The 22,385-nt window shown below is 38.2% G+C and overlaps 1 protein-coding gene across 1 annotated transcript in view; it reads right to left on the bottom strand.

The window, feature by feature from the left end:
* CLYBL (citramalyl-CoA lyase) overlaps positions 1-22,385 on the bottom strand; it is a 302,308-nt gene that overhangs the window by 30,707 nt on the left and 249,216 nt on the right. Inside the window, exons 5-7 of the mRNA XM_075265364.1 lie at positions 12,277-12,370; positions 11,199-11,366; positions 5,880-6,004 (exon numbers count right to left, since the gene is read on the bottom strand). Coding sequence (XP_075121465.1) covers positions 5,880-6,004; positions 11,199-11,366; positions 12,277-12,370 — 387 coding nt within the window. The remainder of the gene's footprint in view (positions 1-5,879; positions 6,005-11,198; positions 11,367-12,276; positions 12,371-22,385) is intronic.

The raw sequence follows: 22,385 nt of genomic DNA, 5'->3' as shown, positions 1-22,385 counted from the left end.
ACATATAGTTTACGGGTGACTGTAGGAGGATTATACAGTGTGGGGGCACATGAAAAATGAATGGGCGGAGTCAACATAAAAGTGGGTGGAGCTAAATTTGCCGCGGTGCGGCCCGCCGACTGGCTGGGATCTTGCTCTGCGGCCCACATGCTGAGTTGAGTTTGAGACCCCTGTGCTAAATGATCTATTTTAGGTTCAATGTTGAAAGGTACTGCTACTGAATAGAAAACCCAGCTTTCAAATGAATCTAGCGCGATCCACTACTGTTCAACTGGGTTCAATTTGCAAAAGACTCACTTGAGACTTATCTACATCCATTTCTTGGATGAATGCTGTATCAGCAAATTTACATCTACTATTCCATTTTCTACTTTGTGTATAGTAGTAAGCCAGAGTGTACCCAGTGTTCTTATTGCACATGCGTAAGCAGGAATACTGCCAGCGTGATGATACTGACTCATCGAATATAGCTCACTGTTCAGACAAAGCACCTATTAAGAGCACAGTTCTCTATTGAAGACACTGCAGGAGAACATTTGGTGTCCACACAGAGGTGGATTGGTGAGAGGCGAACAATGTTATACTTATATTCACATTAATCTTCTGCTTAACAGTATGCAATGCATTAAAATGAAGTCTTATGGACTGTGATATACTGAGACATTATCTTCTATATTAATAGTGGTGACTTTTGGCCATTTTGTGCTTGAAATGTATAAAACCATCACAACGTGTTTATTAGTTATGGCAGTGTGTTTTACTAGCCATTATACAACCATAGTACTGGGTTGGACAGTTGTGACAACTACACCATGAGGGCCCGGTGGAGATGTCATAGTAAGTCACATATGACCAATATGCTACTTTCCGAATTGTGAACCATTTTATATGAACTTATTTTGAAATTACTTGATTTGTATGCACAATTGGTTATTATTGTCTATATTATTATTATTATTATTATTTATTTATATAGCACCATTAATTCCATGGTGCTTTACATTTGGGGGTTACATACAGTACACAGAATATACAGGTAGATATAATACTAACAATGACCGACTAGCACAGGGGGGATAGAGGGCCCTGCCCGCGAGGGCTTACAATAAAAAAAAAAAAAAAAAAATAATCCTTTAATAGTCCCACCTTGGGGAAATTTCAGGGAAGGGGGGTAGAGACAGAAGGAGAGGGGGAGACTGTACAGATGGTGGTGCGGTGATGGTGTTATTGGAGCTTGTAGGCCTTCCTGAATAGGTGAGTCTTCAGGGCCTTCTTGAAGCCTGTGATTGTAGGAGTCAGTCCTATGTGTCTTGGTAAGGAGTTCCAGAGTATGGGGGATGCACGAGAGAAATCTTGGAGACGGTTGTGTGAGGAGCAGATGAGGGCAGAGTGGAGTAGGAGGTCATTGGAGGATCTGAGGTTACGTGTGGGCAGGTAGCCGGAGATTAGTTCAGAGATATATGGAGGGGACAGGTTGTGGATGGCTTTGTATGTTAGCGTTAGTAGCTTGAACTCAATTCGCTGGGCTATTGGTAGCCAGTGGAGTCTATACATATCATAGTTATAAAGGGTTTTTTGTCCAACCTTGATGTACATGATATAGTACAATTTATTATTTTTGTTGTGACCTTGAGTGCTGGTACTGCTTTTATTGAAGAATAAAACAATTTACTAGATTTGTGTCTTAACTCCTTCCCAATAGTGGCTAGTGGGTATTTAAAAATGATGCCTGCTCTGATCATGGGCATTTAAGGGCCCGTACCCATGGTTAGATGCAACCACAGGCATTTGAGAGTTTTCAATTTCGCATTAATTTTGGTGGCTGGTGAACAGCTCCCACTCTGTAAGATTGCAAGAACCATTCTTTTTGTTTGGCAGCCTGGAGTCTTCTGAAGATTGCCAGGCCTGCTACAAGAATGTAACTATAGAGCTTTGTCTGTGATAGAGCTCAATAGTAATACACCCATATTACCATAGACTATATTATCATATTGCTACAGTACTGTGCAAATGTTTGAGGCAGATTAGAAAAAATGCTTCAAAAACATTTGCACTTGAGTATCTACGTATATTACCATACAGTGAAATACAATTAGTCTATGTAGTCTATTGTATAACTGATCTAGTAAAGAACGATGTAAAAAAGGTGGTATCTTTTTAAATATAAAATAAATTTCCCCTTACCCTAGAATACATGTAAAGATATTATATTTTTTGGCTGTTTCATCTACCCCAATTTCATCTACCCCAATTACCTCCAATTTTTTTTTTTTTTTTTTTTAAGATCAAAAACTCTCTCTTTCTCTCTGTATATATACTGTGTATATATACAGTATATATATATATATACAGTATATATATATATATATATATAATGTACATATATAGATTATATGTATATATCTCACGTAATGATCCCGACAATCATGCTGAAGTGTAGAATACAGGTAATGTGTATTTTTGAACGCTGTAGAAACTAAACCCATAAGAACATAAGGGAGATTGCAATTTTTTTCCAATTACACCCCATTCTGAATTTTTTCCAACTTCCCAGTATAGTGCATATAATATTAAATGATGCCATTATAAAGTACAATTTGTCATACAAAAAATAAATCCGCATATGGTGTTGGTGAACAGAGAAATGCAAAAGTTACTACTTGCAGAAGGTGGGGAGTAAAATGTAAAAATGCACAATAGAAAAATAGCTGTGGTGGAAAGGGGTTAAAAGATATATAAAAATGTTCAAGTATTTGTATTGTATAAGTGCATGCATTGAGCAACTTTGTACTCATTCTTCATTAATATAAGAAATATCCTGAGAAAAAAAGCGTTGATTCCAGCATGCCCAAAATAGAATAAAATTTAACTTTTACTCAAAAGGTTAAAAACATCTACAAAAACATGGATCCAGACATGAAACAACAATAAATGTCTGGATCCATGTTTTTGTAGATGTTTTTAACCTTTTGAGTAAAAGTTAAATTTTATTCTATTTTGGACATGCTGGAGTGAACGCTTTTTTTCTCTGCATCTTGTACCCCGTTAAACAGCCCGGGAGATACTCCATGCAGTCAGCTTCTGCTCATATATGTTTCTATCACTGAAGGATGCATTAATATGGTAATAGCAACACACATTTTTGTTTTTTCTATAAGACATATCCTACCCTTTATGTATACCGTATATACTCGAGTATAAGCCGAATTTTTCACAGTTTCTGTGCTCAAAAAGCCCCCCTTGCCTTATACTCGAGTCAGCAAAAAAAATAATAAAATATATATATATATATATATATATATATATATATATATATATATATATATTTTTTTTATTTTTTTTTGGGGGGGTCTATGACCAGCTACAATATTAATATATAGAATCTCCCATAAAATAGTGGGGGAAAAAAAGAAGTTTAAAAAAAAAAAAAGTTCTAAATCCGTCCTTTCCCTAGAATATATAGAAAAGTATAAAACGACCGTGAAACACATACACGTTAGGTATCCCTGTGTCTGAAAATGCCCGGTCTACTGAATATAGGGCATCTGCAGTGCTCCTGTTCCTTCGGAAAGGAGTTAATAAGAGCACTGCAGATACCCTATATTCGGCCAGGCTATATTCCAAGTGGGGGAAAAAAAAACAGGGCTCAGGGAAGGGGTAGACAGACAACCAAAACACCCCCTCCCGTTCCCCAGCACCCAGCAACTACTGCACCCAAAAACTCTGACCATTTTAATTTTTGAAATTTTCCAGTAGCTGCTGCATTTCCCAAGTCGATAAGTTTTTCCAGTTTTTTGTGGTAAAATTAGGGGCCTCGGTTTATATTCGGGTCGGCTTATAGTCGAGTATATACGGTACTTCTATCTGTGCCTCCACTTAATCTAAAAAAGATTGAAAAAGAAAAAACTGTGTAGTCTTCACTCTGCAACTATGTGTCATTCTTTTCCATTCACCCATCTTATTGCTAACCTACAGTCTGTAGTGTGAAGGGCCAGAAGGAATGGAGTAACACGACTGCAGTGTTAGAATACATACATGGTTTGTAGTAGATATAGACACACCAAGGCCTGCACAAGACCTGTATACATAACAAAGTTTTTTGCTTTGCTTGTTTCTTTTTAAATCAAATCAATTTGCAAAGCTGCTTATTTTTATATTCAATTGAGCAATAAAAATGGTTAAATGTGTGGACTTAGTCTTTATATGAATTGACAAGATCAATCACATAAATTTCTTCAGTTTCTGGCTTTTCAATATTTGTTACACATGTAGAACAATGCATTGTGTTACATAAGAATTGGTTGTCCAGTGGAGAAAATATTTAGATCAATATTGTAATATCTGATGTTCACTATAAAAGCGATTGACAAAAAAATGTTTTAGTCTACGGCAGCCCTGTAATGGCCAGGCACTGTATGCCAGAAACCACAGAGATGCAATTTGTCCGGATAAAAGACATCTTGGGTGCACAGAAAAAAATCCAAGTTTGTATGTTAAAATAAATATGATTTCTCAATTGAGGTTTGTGATATTACATTGGATTCCACATAGTAAATGTCAGGTATTTTTTAACAATAGTCCCCTCTGCCCCCCCAGAGCGTTCCTTACATGACAGTCCCCGTCAACTGATATGTGCTAAATACATTGCCGTGATTGACGTATCTTGTCCGTCTCGTGCGACAGCTCAGGCAGCCTGGCTGGAGTGCGTACCACGATGTATTCCTATTTTTATGGAAACCCACTACTGTGGATGCAAAGAGTTGTTGTATTGTGCAAAAGAAATTACCGATGTGGTCTAAATTATGATTCTTCTGAAATGATAGAAAATTGTAAAATAAAAAAAAAAATACATTTAAGTCTTTTGAAAACCTAAATTGTTATCTGGTACAAGTGGATAGTCTTTTGAGTAGATTCTCCTTTGAAATCAGACCCCATATGCAACTAATTACTATACACAGCATGAGGATTCACATTTACTAGCAATTTCTGTTTAACGATTTAAGGTATGAAGTAAGATACACTATGATGTAGACAGTGCATTAAAACATGGCGTTTTCCGAGGTTTTCATAAAGGGAAGCAAACTGGATCATTTCAAATAAACTAAGAGATAATTAGCAGACGATGCTAAAACTGGCATAAAACCTTCCTTCAGGCGACTCCTAATTTAAGTATTACTGGCACAAAGTGGCGACAGATTGTGCTTCAACATTGCAATATTTACATAGCAGAAACCCACAGTGCAGAAAACGTGAGGCTCAATGATGCACTAAATTAGCAACAACCATTTTCCGGTGTTAATTTACTTCGTTGCATATATCTAAATCTCTGACTTGAAATCTCTGCTCTGCTTAGAGTTATTTCTTAATCATTACAATTAAAAAGAATTATACGGCTATCAAATCCTGACCTGGCATAACACAGGATTAATGTATCTAGCGGTCTCAAATGTTCTTTTCTTCAGAATGAGTTGATTTCAGTTTTACAAGATGAGTGCACTAATAATTTTACTTAAGAAGAGCGCATGCCTCCCCTGCATGAGAAGTAAGTCTTAAATACAAATCCACCCTTTGTATTTACTAAAGATGTGTGGAAAGTTTCCAAGATGGCAAAGAAAGAGAAAATGAAAGCGAAATAACAAGTGACATAGGGGGAAAAATAGCCACAAAAATAACGACAAATCAGGTACATTCTGCTAGAAATAAAAAAAAAAATTCAGGATAAAAAAATTTTTTTTATTTAACTTCTGGAAAAAATTTTTTTAAATAAAGATTATTAATTATGTTTCTGTCTTTGTCACCTGTCAGGCTCCTATGAGATAGATATATGGGTATATATATGTATAGACAGATAGATATATATGTATATATATATTTTTTACCTTTCCTAATCTTTGGTGTTCTTCAAAAGCAGAAATCAATTCATAGGCCCATTTTATTTTGTCAGCACTTGGAGTAAACTGCTCGTGGACAATAGGAATCTGGCTTGGGTGAATCACCTGCTTACCTACAAGAAGATTAATAACACCAGAAACATGAATCAACAACAGATGTTCACGCAAAATGTGTCAAACATTCAAAGATGGAGAATGCCTCCCGGACTAGACATTAAATAATAACAAATAATTACTGTAATAGCGTTCTTTTTTTATCCTGGCACTCCAGAGCAGCATGAATCCTTTCCTTGTGCTCAGGCGGCATGGAAGGATAAATGCAGCCTTGACTCAATTCAGAGCGCTTTAAAAGAATACAAATAATCAGTTCTGTTTTAAAGCAAACAAAAAAGGAGCCCCATTTTTTACTTTATTGTCTAGCTAGCAAAGGGGGCTGGCAGTTGGAATAAACCCGACAGGAGAAGAAGGACCCTGAGCTATTAAACAGGTTAAATGTGAAGTCTGCACATGAAAAAATACATTATTTGGTTTTATCTAGAAAAGAACACAAAGTAATGAAGACCCATCATGCAGCCAAATGATATAGGGATCTCCTTCGTATGATGTCCACAAATGATCACTGCACTCGTTCGACAATGAACTAGATAATACTACTATACATGTTACACTGCACCGGGGATAAAAAGCAGACTAGGACTTTTCTATAATGTTTAATTACAGGTACTACTTTACTGTATATAAGGTAAAAACACAAATATCCATCTAAAAATAATATATTAATATTAATGAATCCTTAACTATGTAGCAAAAAGACATCAGTAGTAAAAGACCAAGTGTCTAAAGTTTAATACCTGTTATATAGAAACAAAAAGGCAATGTATAATTTACAGATGATATTATATTTATACGCACTATTATGTCTTTATAAAACAGCTTTTTCCTTTAGTATGGCGCTATTCTTAACTTTATTAATGATGCCTGACCATACAAGAAATGTAGTGTAGATGTTTAGGTGGTGTTTGCTATATGCCATTTAGATTTTTGTACTTTTATTTAAAATTTACTTTTATCTAAATAATCTACAGTTATGAAACTCTTCCTGATTGACCTATTTTTTATTTTTTTAATCTATACTATATTTCTCATTTTATTGCAAACATTACATGCATTATTATATAGGATAAAACACCATATATGTGCATACTGGAAAAAAAAAAATCATAATTCAGGTTACAGTATAAAGTTTCATCCATAGTAGTGAAACCAGAGCAGCCTTTCATAGAATTTATTAGAATTTTATAAACAACCTTCACCCAGATTTCTCTTCAGGAGCCACTGCATGTAAAGGAGCTAAAAGGAATGTGACACTTGACAAAAGCAGCGTAATCTGTTTAAAGTGAAACACTACATTGTCTGCTCAGGTATCGAACACCACTTGACATATCGTTCTAGGTCAATTTGTCAGCTATGAAGGGATTATGGAACATAATGCAAACTCTTCATGTGAGGGTCTTTAACTATAACAAAGCAAGGTGTGCCTGTGTGAGGCTTAGCATCTCCCTCCACATAATGGCCCTAAGCAGCTGTGGTATTTAGTGGCATTCTGCAAATAAAACTTTCATCATTTTTTTTGTCTATTTTTTTCTTTTTATGAACAGCCAGGTAGGGATTCTAACAAGGATGATCATAACAAACTATTAATAAAATTCACCTGAAAGAGCATTGCCCCAGTGTTTAAGAGGATTAAACTTTCTCAGTCTTAAGTCCAACTTTGCGCATTTTAACATACCTTGGCAAACTCCTATCGCAGTTTTGCTAACAGATGGAAGTGAACTAAGCTTTCTATTGTTGGATTAGGATATGCATCAAGTGACCTATTAACTTGAGCAGTAGTAGCCAACCACTGAGTTATGACTATGCAGCAAGATATATTATGGAAAATCTCTGCTGTCTTATCACTGCTGTACACTGGTGTTTATGGCATGCTCTGCACTATTATATATATATGTGATATGGCTCAGCATTGCGTATAAATATGAGTCTTATAATTTATCATTTCACAGCCTTTTACAATAAAGTGATGATTAGACTTCAGTTGTTATACCATGCAAAGAGAGAGATGCATTTATTTAGCTATGAACCATAGTATTATCATTATTATTGTCCATTCATTGTTATTAACTGCTCTACCTAAATGCCTATACCAATCCCCTATCACTATGCCTATCCCCTACCTATATTAAGAAATAAAGGTAACCCTGTTTGCAGGTCTCAGCCATTTATGATATGTAAATACTATAGGAAATCAATCCTCATATTTGCTTTATATAAATCCTATTATAACACGTCTTGCTTTTGGGAGAACACAAAATGGATAAGAAATTTACATATGCATAAATGTAGGCCAGCTGTTTCACATTTTATTTTACCGCGTTTTAGGAAAGCATATATTTGGTGATCCTATGCATTTTTCAAATAATAATACATAGAATGCTATTTAGTTTTCTTTCAACCATTTTATCACTGCAATACATGTAATATAAAAAAGTTATTAAAAATGTATTTAGTAAATATATACAGAGTTGACTTTCGTCTCGATCTCAATATGGATAGCTGACCATACACTTTAGACAGCTGTCGCCTGAATGCTTGTTCAGTGACAGTTATTTTGCCCATATCCTTCATACACATGTACTGAACAGGTAGAGGGCAGAACACCACTGCCGTCTCCTCTGGCAGCAGCTTATCTATCTGAATGCAAACTGGCTGTTCCTTATCTCTCTCGACATCTGCCACTGGATGGAGGGTCTTGGAGCCCCCACAGACATTAGATAGTCAGTACTGTCTAATTGGCAGATTCTCCTAATACACACCTTTGATATGTATGGCTAGCTTAACTGTCAAATCTACAAATCTATTATCACAAATATTAGTTGAATGACATTATAACGGCTAAGGGTCCTCTTACATCTGCTGAGGCAGACATGGACTGAGAGCTGATTGAAGACAATCACATTAATCGTTGCTTGCTTGTATCAGCCTACTACACAGTCCAATGTAACAGGGTGATGTGCTGACGATAATCTGCAACTTTTATCCTATATAATAGATGCAGTCAGTCAACCAATGAGTGAGTATTTGCTGGTCGGCTGACTAGCACCACAGTAAGGGTACTGCCACATGGTGTTCCAACTGCACATAACTGCACTCTGTACTGGGGCCGCTGGTGCTTTCACTTATAAGCAAGTGAAACACTTAATAATTATGGACTCTCTCTCATTACTGCCTAATAGTAACAAGCAAAACAGTGCAGACAGTGAAAGCAACAACAGCCCCAGCACTGAGAGCAGCTATGCTACAACCGGGACACCTTAGAAAGGACAATTTTTATAGGGTACTAGTTTTTCTAGGAACACTTGTTCCAATAAAACACTTAATTTTAGGCCCATGTAAAAAGATCTTAACAAAATACAAAGCAATACAAAGTCTTGGTGGTAAAGTTGCACTAAGATAGCCATTTTCAATACCATGAAACACCACTAACTTGGGCAGAAGACATCATGCAAAGTGTTTTACTGCTTTGTACAGCTAATCCATATCCTGACTTTGGTATCTGACAAAAGCACCTTGAGTGCCCACCTTGAGAGTCATCCAGTTTAGAGAATCCAGTCCGTATGCGCTATAAAATATTGAGTTAATTGAGTTGGGTCCTCATTCCGGATCTCATTTACAAAGAGCACCCCTCTCTGAAGGACCTTTCCTGTTCTGTATTACACAGACAACCCATTCATCTGAATGGACACTGTATATCAGTCAATTTTCCCTAAGAAAAAATGTCTTTGTACCGTGTTAGCCAGTGGATATGAAATGAAAGAAATTTTGTGAGAGAAGTCCTCAGTAGTTAATACCTTTTTTAATGGCTAACTTAAAAATTTTTTTGATTACATATCGAGCTTTCGAGACTCTATAGAGGTCTCTTCATCAGGATAGTATAACACAATTTTCCCTGTTATGGTTAATGGAAAATGCATACTTACTAGGAAATTTTCTCACAAATTACAGTTGATCACTGTTGGTCCCAATGAGGGGACCTTTGTGATCTTCTTATTGTCAAGAAAACCTTCTAACATTTAGGGATTATCCAATGCAGATAACCTCTTTACATTGCAACACTCATTCTGTAGATAACATTTTGACAGTTCCATCCTTGTTGCCACCAGACCATTTGACTCTATGAGATGGTGACTAATCTTGCTCTGTGGATTGACTGATAATAGGGTGCAATAGGAATGCCCACTATTTCTGCATGGGTTTTGACATTAGTTTGTACCAATCTCCAATTGCACATTAAATCAAAGAAAGAAATACAAATCAGGTAGTAAAATCTGTATTTATCACAGCAAAAAAATCTGCCTAGATGCCTATACTTTTCCTGGGAATGATTCTGTAATTTACACTAAACAGTCATTACGTCTTACTGTTTCTAGTAAAGCCTCGTGGTGACCTGTCAACAGTCCTTCTGCTCACTATCTGTCTATAAAACTTGCTATACAATTTTAGCTTACCATAATAAGAAATCATAGAAATCTGACTCAAGATATTATAGTCAAAAAAGAGATGGAAAACAGAAACCCACTGCAATGGCTACTAGAATAAAACAAAAAAGGAAAGAGGCCATATGGAGTGAGCTGTCAGTTGTGTTTTCAGCTCGAATATTTTGTGACTCCATAAATAAAATGTTCCTGTTCTCTCACTGCTATGATTTACAGATATGGCATCATGCATGAAATGCAACTTCGCAACCTTTTGAGTATTTTTATTTATTTTTTTGGACAGTTCCGCATACAATTGTAGTTTATAGTTCTGTCCACTCTATAAAAACTATATTTATGCATTATTTCTAGAAAATGGCTTCACGGATTATAATGCAGTCCAGGGAAATAATTTTCTGTTTCCTCATTAAAGTTTACTTAAACAATAGTATACACACCAATCTACAGTAAGGCTTCAACTTCTTTAAAAACTATTTACAAGATGACAGTTGAAAATCACAGTTAATATAATGACTTCAATTACGTACGTAAATGTGAAAAACACTTTAAAAAATAGAAATAAGGGCAGCGACGCATTTCAAAATATGGCAACATGGGTTATTTTTGTTGTACATAATGTAATAACCCGGAACATGTTTGGAAGATTCACAGTGGGCTATGTTCTGTTGTGTTTTGCCATTTCCCTTCATTACTGTATAACTGTCAGTCATTAAACAGTAGAAATGGCTCTTTATATATAATTAGGAGTACATACCCGAGAATCCCATCAGGGCTCCTTCTCTTGCTTGTCTCTGCAGCCCATCTGCATCTTTGTAGTCTATGTAAACAAGATCTATTGCTTGCAGTCCAAATGCTTTGGCTACAACAATGATCTTCTGTCTGGCATAGAGGACATCATGAGTTTCTTTGCTGCTTGTAGCACCTTTATTGTTCAGACACATGACAAACTTATTAGTCATTAAGCTCATCTACTATAGAATGTATAGTCACATAATATTAGAACTAGATATAATACCAGTATAATAGTATAATACCAGTCAGTTTCTGCCATGCTAGAGCTGACATTCAAACAGCAACCCTTAGATAATTAAAGAGTTTTCCAGGTTTTAAAATATGACTTTTTTAATTTTATTTTTAAAATATTGCCTAATTTTAGTACCAAACTCCTGGGCAACCCCTTTACCTCTTAAGGATACAGATATTTTGTGTACAATGCGTTTTCTTTTTTATTATTCCTGTCCTTTTTGCATCATAACTATTCACATTTCTAGTCAATTATAAGGATTTGCTTTTTGTGGGAGGAGCTTTATTTTCAATGGTACTATTTTGCGGTAGATATGTCTTTTAAAATTGAAAAAACTCTTTCTTGGAGAAAATGAAAAAAGAAAATGGCAATTTTTATATTATATAAAACCGCATGTGCACCAAGTGATGAAAGGTCCTCTTTAAACAAAAGTAATATAGCGTACAAGTCTTCCTTCTTAAAAGGTTATTCACTTTCTAATATTGATAGCCTATCCTTAGCATAGGTTATCAATATCACAACTGCGAGGGTCCAACACCCGGGACACCAACAGATAAACTGCTTTGTAACAGCAAGTCTCCCCGTAATGTTTACAAGTAGGTATCTGTGCTAGTTACTGCCATACAAGGTGTAGCAAAAGCTTTAGATATTGCGGTGATGCTCCATTAAAATCTATCAATATTAGGCTGTCAATATAAGAAAGTTGATAATCCCTTTAAGACTTACGCATCATTTTTAAACCCACAATTTGAACATATATTGTACATTATTTTACATATATATTACATTATCATATGGCAATTCAAACCTATGCTTGCTCTAAAATCTTCTGCTCCAAAGACAACTCCATCCAAGTGAAGACCAACCTTGGGACCTCTATCTAAAGCTTCTTCACAAACATCCTGTGGGTAAAAAGTACATAATTTTTTTTACAATTTTTGTCACATGAATTATACATAATTATTTTTTTAAACCACAAGAGGATGCATTTACTCTGTGTAACAAACCCCCCAAAAAACAAACAACAAAAAACAGCCACTTAGCGAAAGAAATTATTAATTTTGTCTAACTTGAGAATGCAATTGACATTAGATATTTGTTTGCAGACAGTAAATTTTGTAGGATCTACAGGAAGCATAGAAGATAGATTTTTCAGTTTTGCTGCAGTCTGTGTTGGTATAATCTGCAGTAACTGCAAAGTAGATGGAATTCTGATAAATCCCATCCACACATTGCAGAAAAAAATCTGCATCAGAAAAGCTGCGTTGACCAGTGGGGCAGTGCCTGGGGGATCATATAGTGCATCCACCTATATGGTCTTATGGAGAAACACTTTTATGGGCTCCTTTTTTATATAAATATATTTTTGATGGTTACAGTGGCGTAACTAGGAATGGCGGGGCCCCATGGCACTCCCCCCCCCCCGTATGTACTTTTATGCTGCAGAGTGGCCCCTGCACACAGTATTATGCCCCATAGTGGCCCCTGCAATCAGTATTATGCCCCATAGTGTCCCCTGCACACACAGTATTATGACCCATAGTGGCCCCTGCACACACTATTATTTCAGACCCCAGAGTATAATATTCGGAGACCCTGGAAGGGGGATACAAACATAAAAAAACACTGTTACTTACCTATCCCTGGCTCCACTGCACTCCCCGCTAATGTCAGCCATCTTCAATGATGTAATGGGATGTCAAATTGCGTCGCAACGCATAAGGACGCAGGCCCCGGTCACGTGACATCAGGGACGTCACACTAGTAGGTCCGAAGCCTGCCCAGAGCCAGGATAGGTAAGTAAATAGGGCCCATTACCAGCTAGAGTTACACCAGATGGTAACGGCCTATTAAAAAAAAAAATGCAGCGGTAGCAGCTGTCACTGGGCCCACTAATGTACTGGGTCCTGTGGCAGCAGCTACCGCTGCTAACCCGGTAGTTACGCCCCTGGTTGCTATTTTAACAGTGGACCAATAAATGTTATGTTTTAGTTATTTCTTTTGCATTTATTTGATCAATTTATAGGTCCCAGAAAACCCTTTTAAGTCTAACACCTTTGTAATTATTATTACTCCACTTTCTATATTACAACCCTACTGGAAAGAAATTGTGACAATTTTTGAAAATATAAGGACAATACGTATATCAACTCAACAGACTAATCACATGCACTCTCACACATTTTCTAAAGGTGAGTGAGGGGCATAGAAATGCAAGAATAAGCCTGAAAAAAAAAAATCATATTTTGCAACATTTTGAGACCAGAAGTCTAAAATGGAAGTCTTCATAAATAAACCTCTAATTCCTATACTTGGCCATAAAATAAAACACATACAAACAGATGTACTATATGTCTTAATCATCTACAGAACTGGCATGAGATGTACCAGAATCTGAAACCTAATATAAAGATAGAACAAAAAAGAGAACAGTAAAACAGAACTGTACTGCCAGAGGTTATAATAACAATAAAGTATAATCACATCATATGAATGTCAATGGTCAGACCTAATTAAAACATACTGTATCTAAAGGCTTCACTTTGCAGAAATGCAGCTTTTTGATGCAGATTTTGCAAAAATTTTTGAGCCAAAGCCAGGAGTGGATGTAGTAGAAGTTAGAAGTACATGAGCCACCTATATATTTCCCATTCCCTTTGTAGCCACTTTTAGCTTTGGCTTAAAAAACGCAGCATAAAAAAGATGCGTTTCCGCAACATGGGGCCTCAGCCTTAGGGTAGGCTGACACAGGATGAGAGGAACAGACATTAAATAACAGATGCAGAGGGATTCCCCTCCATCAGGAATCCATTTCAATTTACCCCAATGTAAAAATTGTGACAAAAGCTTTCTTCCATAATGTTTTCCACTTTTCTGATGGAAGAAAAAGTTGTGTATGCAGGACTTTGTTTTTTTCTGTTCCAAAAGTAAACAAACATGATGGAAAACAGCATCCATTCTGTTGTCTCCATTAGAGGAAACTGACACAGATGGAGGGGGCTTCATCTATGTCCAGTACTCTGCTACAGTTAATGCCTGTTGCTATCATCCTATGACAGCAATGGCCATTAGTAAGACTAGTGTGAACATAGGCTTAGTAAATGCTGGCATTACCCATAAATTCATCTGGAGCATCTTTTCTTGTTGATTGTGCCATTCCTCTATTAGTGCCAACCTATTTTACCAATTTGCATCTATGCATACAAACCACACCTGTGTATCGGTTACATAATTATTACATGTGTGCCTGGATAAGGGTGGTGAGACACAATGTACCTGGATGCGGTTATAGCCATTTCCAGATCCCAGGTCGCCAATGCTTTCATTTCTCTTTAAGTAAAATGCTGATTAATTTCATCGCAAAACCACACAATAATAAATTCAATTGAATTGAATGGGGACTATTCAGTTGACTGTTATTTTGACAGTCCGTTGTAATGGACCACCAAAATATAGGTCAGGTCCTAGTTTCGTCCATTTTCACAGACCCCTCCAATATATTGGGGATCCATTAAAATGGTTGTTCCTTGGGTACAAAACGACCATGAAAAATGGATGTTTTTCAAAGCCATTTTGTACTTTGGTTGTGTGAATGTAGCCTTATTCTGGTCCTTCCCCAAGGTGCAGTCAAATAAAGAAATTTAGTTCATAAAGGTCACTAACTACACAACGGATCAAAAAACAATTATATTTATGACTTCCACAATGACATCAACTGTTATTACCCCGCTTGGAAGATTTTTGTGAGTAGATCCCAACTTTTTAAAGAATTACCTCATCTGACAGTCTCTTTCGATAGCCCAAACCCTGGATTGTTCTGGAGGCTGGACTCTATCCACTCCAGCAACCCACCTCTTATCCACAAACCAAGCTAATAGAAATAAACACAGATCAAAACACAGTGTCGGCCAAAAGTATTGGCACCCCTGCAATTCTGTCAGATAATACTCATTTTCTTCCAGAAAATGATTGCAATCTCAAATTCTTTGGTATTATTATCTTCATTTAATTTGTCTTCAATGGAAAACCACAAAAAGAATTGTCAAAAAGACAAATTATGTATAATTCCACAGCAAACATAAAAGGGGGTGGAAAAAAGTATTGGCACTGTTTGAAAAATCATGTGATGCTTCTCTAATTTGTGTAATTAACAGCACCTGTTACTTACCTGAGGCACCTAACAGGTGGTGGCAATAACTAAATCCCACTTGCAGCCAGTTGAAATGGATTAAAGTTGACTCAACCTCTGTTCTGTGTCCTTGTGTGTACCACATTGAGCATGGAGAAAAGAAAGAAGACCAAAGAACTGTCTAAGGACTTGAGAAGCAAAATTGTGAAGAAGCATGAGCAATCTCAAGGCTACAAGTCCATCTACAAAGCCCTGAATGTTCCTGTGTCTACCGTGCGCAGTGTCATTAGGAAGTTTAAAGCCCATGGCACTGTGGCTAACCTCCCTAGATGTGGATGGAAAAGAAAAATTGACGATTGATTTCAACGCAAGATTGTGCGGATGGTGGATAAAGAAGCTCAACTAACATCCAAACAAGTTCAAGCTGCCCTGCAGTCCGAGGGTACAACAGTGTCAACCCGTACTATCCATCGGCGTCTGAATGAAAAGGGACTGTATGGTAGGATACCCAGGAAGACCCCACTTCTTACCCAGAGACATAAAAAAGCCAGGCTCGAGTTTGCCATAACTTACCTGAGAAAGCCAAAAACGTTTTGGAAGAATGTTCTCTGGTCAGATGAGACAAAAGTAGAGCTTTTTGGGAAAAGGCATCAACATAGAGTTTACAGGGCAAAAAAGAGGCCTTCAAAGAAAAGAACACGGTCCCTACAGTCAAACATGGCAGAGCTTCCCTGATGTTTTGGGGTTGCTTTGCCGCCTCTGGCACTGGAGTGCTTGACCGTGTGCATGGCATTAGTGTGAAAAAGCTGGGTCTCCCTCAGAGGTCATGGGTATTCCAGCAGGACAATGACCCAAAACACACTTCAAAAAGCACTAGAAAATGGTTTGAGAGAAAGCACTGGAGACTTCTAAAGTGGCCAGCTATGAGTCCAGACCTGAATCCCATAGAACACCTGTGGAGAGATCTCAAAATGGCAGTTCGGAGAAGGCCCCCTTCACATCTCAGGGGGGACCTGGAGCAGTTTGTCAAAGAAGAATGGTCTAAAATTCCAGCAGAGCATTGTAAGAAACTCATTGATGGTTACCGGAAGCGGTTTATCGCAGTTATTTTGTCTAAAGGTTGTGCTACCAAGTATTAGGCTGAGGGTGCCAATACTTTTGTCTGGCCCATTTTTGGAGTTTTGTGTAAAATGATAAATGATTTGACTTTTTTCATTCTCTTTTGTGTTTTTTCATTGCAAGCAAAATAAATGAATATATTAATACCAAAGAGTTTGTGCTTGCAATCATTTTCTGGAAGAAAATGAGTATTATCTGACAGAATTGCAGGGGTGCCAATACTTTTGGCCAACACTGTATATCTTGCATGAAACATCACTTTCTGTGACTTAAAGGGGTTGTCCAGGATAATTCGGTGAAGTTCTGTTTCACTGCTTGTGAAACAGTATGTCACTATTATTCTCCCCCCCCCCCAACCCCATCAATACTTACCATGCCTTCCTGTGTCCGGGAATGACTCCTCCCCTCTTCCTCTCTGCTAGTTAGCTAGGGAGAGGGGGAGGGGAGTGGGAGGGCTAGTAATGGGTGGGATAGCGAGGCGAGGGAGACTGGGGAGGGGCTAGTAATGGGTGGGCTAGGGAGACAGGGAGGGGTGTGTAACAGAGTGAGGGAGGCTGAGTGAGAGGGAACTAGTGTAGGAGCTACACAGTGCACTGCACAGCAGGAAGTTACACCATGTAAACAAATGCAGCAGCAACCAGAGACACCCAGAAATCACTCCAAACACTGCTAAAGGTATATGGGTGTACTTATTATTATTATTTTATTTTTTTTAAAGGGAGTAAATTAGTTAGACAGGGGAAGAAGGTTTAGCTTAGTGTTAAAATTTTAGTTTACGCCGGACACCCCCTTTAAGGATAGACTGACATTTAGCAGGAAGTACAGGGATTGGATCGCAGAGGAATGGGCTAAAGTTATTTTCTCCAATGAAGCCCCCTTCAGACTATGTAGAACATCTTAAAAAATAATAGTACGGAGAAGAAAAGGTAAGCGCTACCATGAGTCCTTGTCATGCCAACAGTAAAACATCCTGAGACCATTATGTGCGGGGCTGCTTTTCATCCAAGGGAATGGGCTCGCTCATAATTATGCCAGCGTAACGGTGAATTACAGAAGTCTTGAAAATTAAGGGTTCCGCTAAAAGGAACCCATTGAAGTCAATGGGAGGCTTTTTTTCACGTGGATTTTGAGGCAGATTCAATGTCAAAATCAGCGCCAAAAAAACTCAGTGTGAATGGACTCTAAGTGTGAGAAGGAGCGTTATCGAAGATCCTTCCTCCCAACTGTGGTCAGGCTATATAATCTACATCAGGCTAAGCAAAGATCACTCCGCACAGAGAACTAAATGATCCAGAGTCTTTCTTTTTCTTCTTAATGCTATGACTCCAAGTAGCTTTTCTATCTGCTATGAGCTTGTATGTGTTCTTTCTTGAATTATATTACTGTATTATCCATGCTGCTGTTACACACTGGATTTCCCCATGGTGGGACTATTATAGGATTATCTTATTTTATCTTAAAAGGAAGAAAAGTACACAAGAGCATTGGGAATATGGATCTACAATCATGAGGAGTACCCTCCCTCACTCTTATTTTGATCTTACTGTTTTGGGCAAATACCTCAGTAAATTTTTGAGAGTTGTAATTTTTGTAATAAAAGATATTTTAAACATTATGTTATATTAAATGGAATTTTCTTGGTTGCCTCCTTTTCATGAATCGGGGTAAGCAATTCTTAGCCCCTTTTCATATCTAGCCATAATGTCATCCTTCCTACTTTGCCTGTTATTGGTTGCTTATTATATACTCTTTAATGCTATATCCACCAGATAAGGCCCGTTTACATGAAGAAATTGTCATCCAAACATCCTCTATTATCAGAACCTCCCACGCTCGTATACAAGACTTCTCCCGAACTGCACCACTTCTCTGGAATGCTCTACCCCGGACAATCAGATTAACTCCCAATTTCTACAGTTTCAAACGCAAACTAAAGACGCATCTTTTCAGACAGGCCTATCACAATGTCTAACGTAAACCCTTCCGTACTATAATTAGAATCCCTAAAATTTAACCCTCCTCTGTCCCCGCTCCCACGTTACCCCACTTGATATGATGCCATCTCAGGCTAACTTTATAGGTCCAAGCTCCATCCACATGTTAAAGGACACCACTAGTGATGGCTCATAAAGTTTTAAGTTTGTGTAATGACAGTAACCTCTATTACAAAAGTGTCTGACCAATGTATAAGCAATACCGCCCCTGCTACCTCTTGTGTCACCCCCTCTACCTCATAGATTGTAAGCTCTTGCAAGCAGCACCCTCAGTCCCATTGTGTGAAATCACTTTCTTTGTAATATATCTTTCTGTCTGTATTTGAACCCTACAAATTGTACTGCACTGCGGAATATGTTGGCGCTATATAAATAAAAATTATTATTATTATTATTATTATCCAAACAATCCTCACAGCCAGCGAGTAGATGTTTTCTTTTGCCTTGGCGAGAAGCCAGATTATGGGGATAATGTCCATCCTTATGGAGAGACCACCTATTAGGTGTGTGGAGACTTATTCAGCCATAGTTGCTCCACTGCAAGGGATTATGGGAGGAATATGCAAATCTGTCTCCCAAGATGTATATAGGGAGACAGTGCCTGTTATGCTGCCCTCTATAGGAAGCAACCCTGAACATCATGCCCGACTTTCCCAGAAGCCTTCACTGCATAATGTGGGTTTTATACCAAGACAGTTTCTCGGCTATGGACGGCCGATGCAGTAAAGGCTTCTGGGAAAGTCAGGCATGATGTTCACGGTGCTTCCTATAGAGGGCAGCATAACAGAGGCACTGTATCCCTATTTACATCTTGGGAGACAGATTTGCATATTCCTCCCATTGACGAGAAGCGTCATTGTTGCCTACCAATAGCTGCTGCAAGCGAAATGTCTTCTATAAATACAAGTGGCATTTACATTTTCAGACTGTGTAACAAGTAACAATGATTATGGTAGAATGATAATCAAATATCAATAATAAAATATTCTTTTTTCATTTGTCAATTCTTGTACTTGGTCTGGCTAGTGACTGGTCAGTTATCATTGCAGTCTGTATCAACTACTTACTGAGGTACATTTATTAATATTATACAACATATGGCTTTGTGGCGTAAAATAGTTGTAATATTTTTAAACATCACTTGTTTCGTGTTACTACACCACCCGTGCCACTTTTTTTGAAAGGGGTTATGGTGAGAGTGTGTAGCATGGGCAGGACCAGCGACCCTGTCAGATTTATAACCATTAGATAATAGTTTCCTGGCTACGAGTTGGAATACATTTCAGAGATGGAGCATGACCCCTACCATAGGATGTGTCTGATTTATGAGAAGGCATGCACCTCATCATAAATAGGGCACATCCCCGGGGGCGCAGGGATTATCATGACTGGTTTACTAAATGCCTGTCATCATAAACACCCCCTCCCCCAATATGTTTTCTAGCCATTAAAATTACCTGCAATTCACATTTTGGAAACAAATGCTTCAAAACCACCAATTTGCTCCTTTCTAGAACAATAATTGGGCACAAAATTATGTATGAAAAAACGTATGCAATGTAGGATCTATAGGAAGTGAAGAGTCTACAGCACCTTAGGGGAGGGTTCACACGATGTCTTTTGGCTCGTAATCTGGCACGTCTACGCTGCGGGAGCTTTTGCGGGCCGTATACGGGCCCATTGATTTGAATGGGAGCCGGGATCGTATACGCGGTGCTATACGTCCGCAAAATAGTGCCGCGTATACGATCAATTGAAATCAATGGGAACGTATACGGCCCGCAAAAGCTCCTGCGGCGTAGACGTGCCAGATTACGAGCCAAAAGACATCGTGTGAACCCTCCCTAAGAGCAACACTCTTAGGCTGTGTTCATACGGAAGAATTTGACATACTTGGGGATGGATTTCAACCTCGAATCTGGGGCCGATTCCTGCCCGTGGAAAAAAGGAAAAATAAGTGTCTTGTTCAATTTTGCTACTGATTTAGCCACAGAGTCTGCGGCTTCTATCTCCCTGCTGATTAGGCCCGTTCATCCGGGCCTAATCAGCAGCGGGATGCCGCCAGGGAACGCACTGCATCAGCATCCCGTCACAGCTAGACAGAGCCTAAAATGCCGGCGCTTATGGGGCACTTGATTGTAAGGAGGCTGGAACAGGTTTTTAAATGAGTCCAGAAAGCTAAAGTAGAACTTCCACAAAAAATGTTTATTCTCTGGATCTATAGAAAGTCACATGATGTAAATTGTAGTAAAACCAATCTTCGTAATGGAGGATGTCTTTGTGAATTATCCACTCTTTTGGGTCCTCAGCTGTGTTATGTGACCAGTAATAAGACTCTTCAAATGACACAACTTCTGATGTGTGGACAGGAAGTTTCTCCATTCATTCCTATGAGAGCCTGGATGTGAATTTCATAGAAATGAATGGAGAAGACTTCCTGTCTACATTTAGCAAACTATATAAGTTGGAGAGTCTTATTGTTGGTCACGTGACATAGCTGAGGACCAGAAAAGAGTGCGTAACTCACAAGTATAGCCAGCATTAAGGGGACTACTACAGTTTATATCATGTTCCTCACTACTGGGCCATAGAATAAAAATTGTAAGAACAATATGTAAGAAATGATGAGATTATGTGTGTGTGGGGTGATAGTGTATATAGAAAACTACTGCATATAAGGGGTTGCAAAGTCCATATACTGAAAGCTTTCATATTCTTAAAGAACAGGACATGTTTTCTGTTGCTACTGAACTCCTTACAAGGCCTTTATCACTAGGACCTAGGCTATTGCTTGGTAACCTACAGGCACAATGTCTCCAATCAGGTCATTTTACACAATACTGAGACTAATAAATGCACTAAGAGCTTACAAGATGGGAGGACTATAGTACTGAATTATAGTGACTACCTACACAAGCCATCATTATCTTCATTAAACTGCAGTCCACATTGATGTCCATATTAATGCAATGACATGATTTACTTATTTATTATAAAGCACAGCCCAGTTTTATAGGCAATTTGTCATCAGGAACTGACAACCCATACCAATCCTTGTACCTTATAAAACAACTGGAGATTGTCAAAATGATCTTCTTATTGCCCCATGATTCTGCAAAGTGTGTACAATGAAGTCTATTCCATATGGTAATTACTCGTATAAAGTTGGAAAGGGGGGGGGGGTTTGAGTCAACCAATACAGTCAGACTCTCCACGCCCCTAAGGGGCGTGTACGGCTAGCTCTGCTCATACCGAGCCATACACGCGGGCACTTCCCATTCACTTAAATGGGAGTGCTTGTAGTGAAAAAAGCAGACCATTCATTTCTATGTGGGGCGCTCATATGCCGGCTCCCATAGAAATGAATGGAACTGCTTTATACGCCGCTGATTCTGAACGTGTTTTACGTTCAGAATAAGCTGGCATATACTCAGTGTGAATGAGCCCTAAAAGTTGGTTTGACTGATGTCTCCGAGTACAGTAACATCATTCCACAGCTTTCCTGTGGACAGTGTGCTCCTGATTTTGGCACATGCGATGTTCAGTTGTAAACCCTCCAGCTTCTTCTGATTTCTGTGTGTAAACCAGGTGCGCTACCATTGGGCATATCACCATAGTGCATGCGCCACGATTTTAAGAAAGTTAGGCAGTGATGTCAATGTAACCACTGAGGCC

The sequence above is a fragment of the Leptodactylus fuscus genome, chromosome 2 (genome assembly GCF_031893055.1).
Source record: "Leptodactylus fuscus isolate aLepFus1 chromosome 2, aLepFus1.hap2, whole genome shotgun sequence".
NCBI lineage: Eukaryota > Metazoa > Chordata > Amphibia > Anura > Leptodactylidae > Leptodactylus > Leptodactylus fuscus.
Note: the sequence above shows the minus strand (reverse complement) of the source record. Positions and strands in the feature narration are given on the sequence as shown.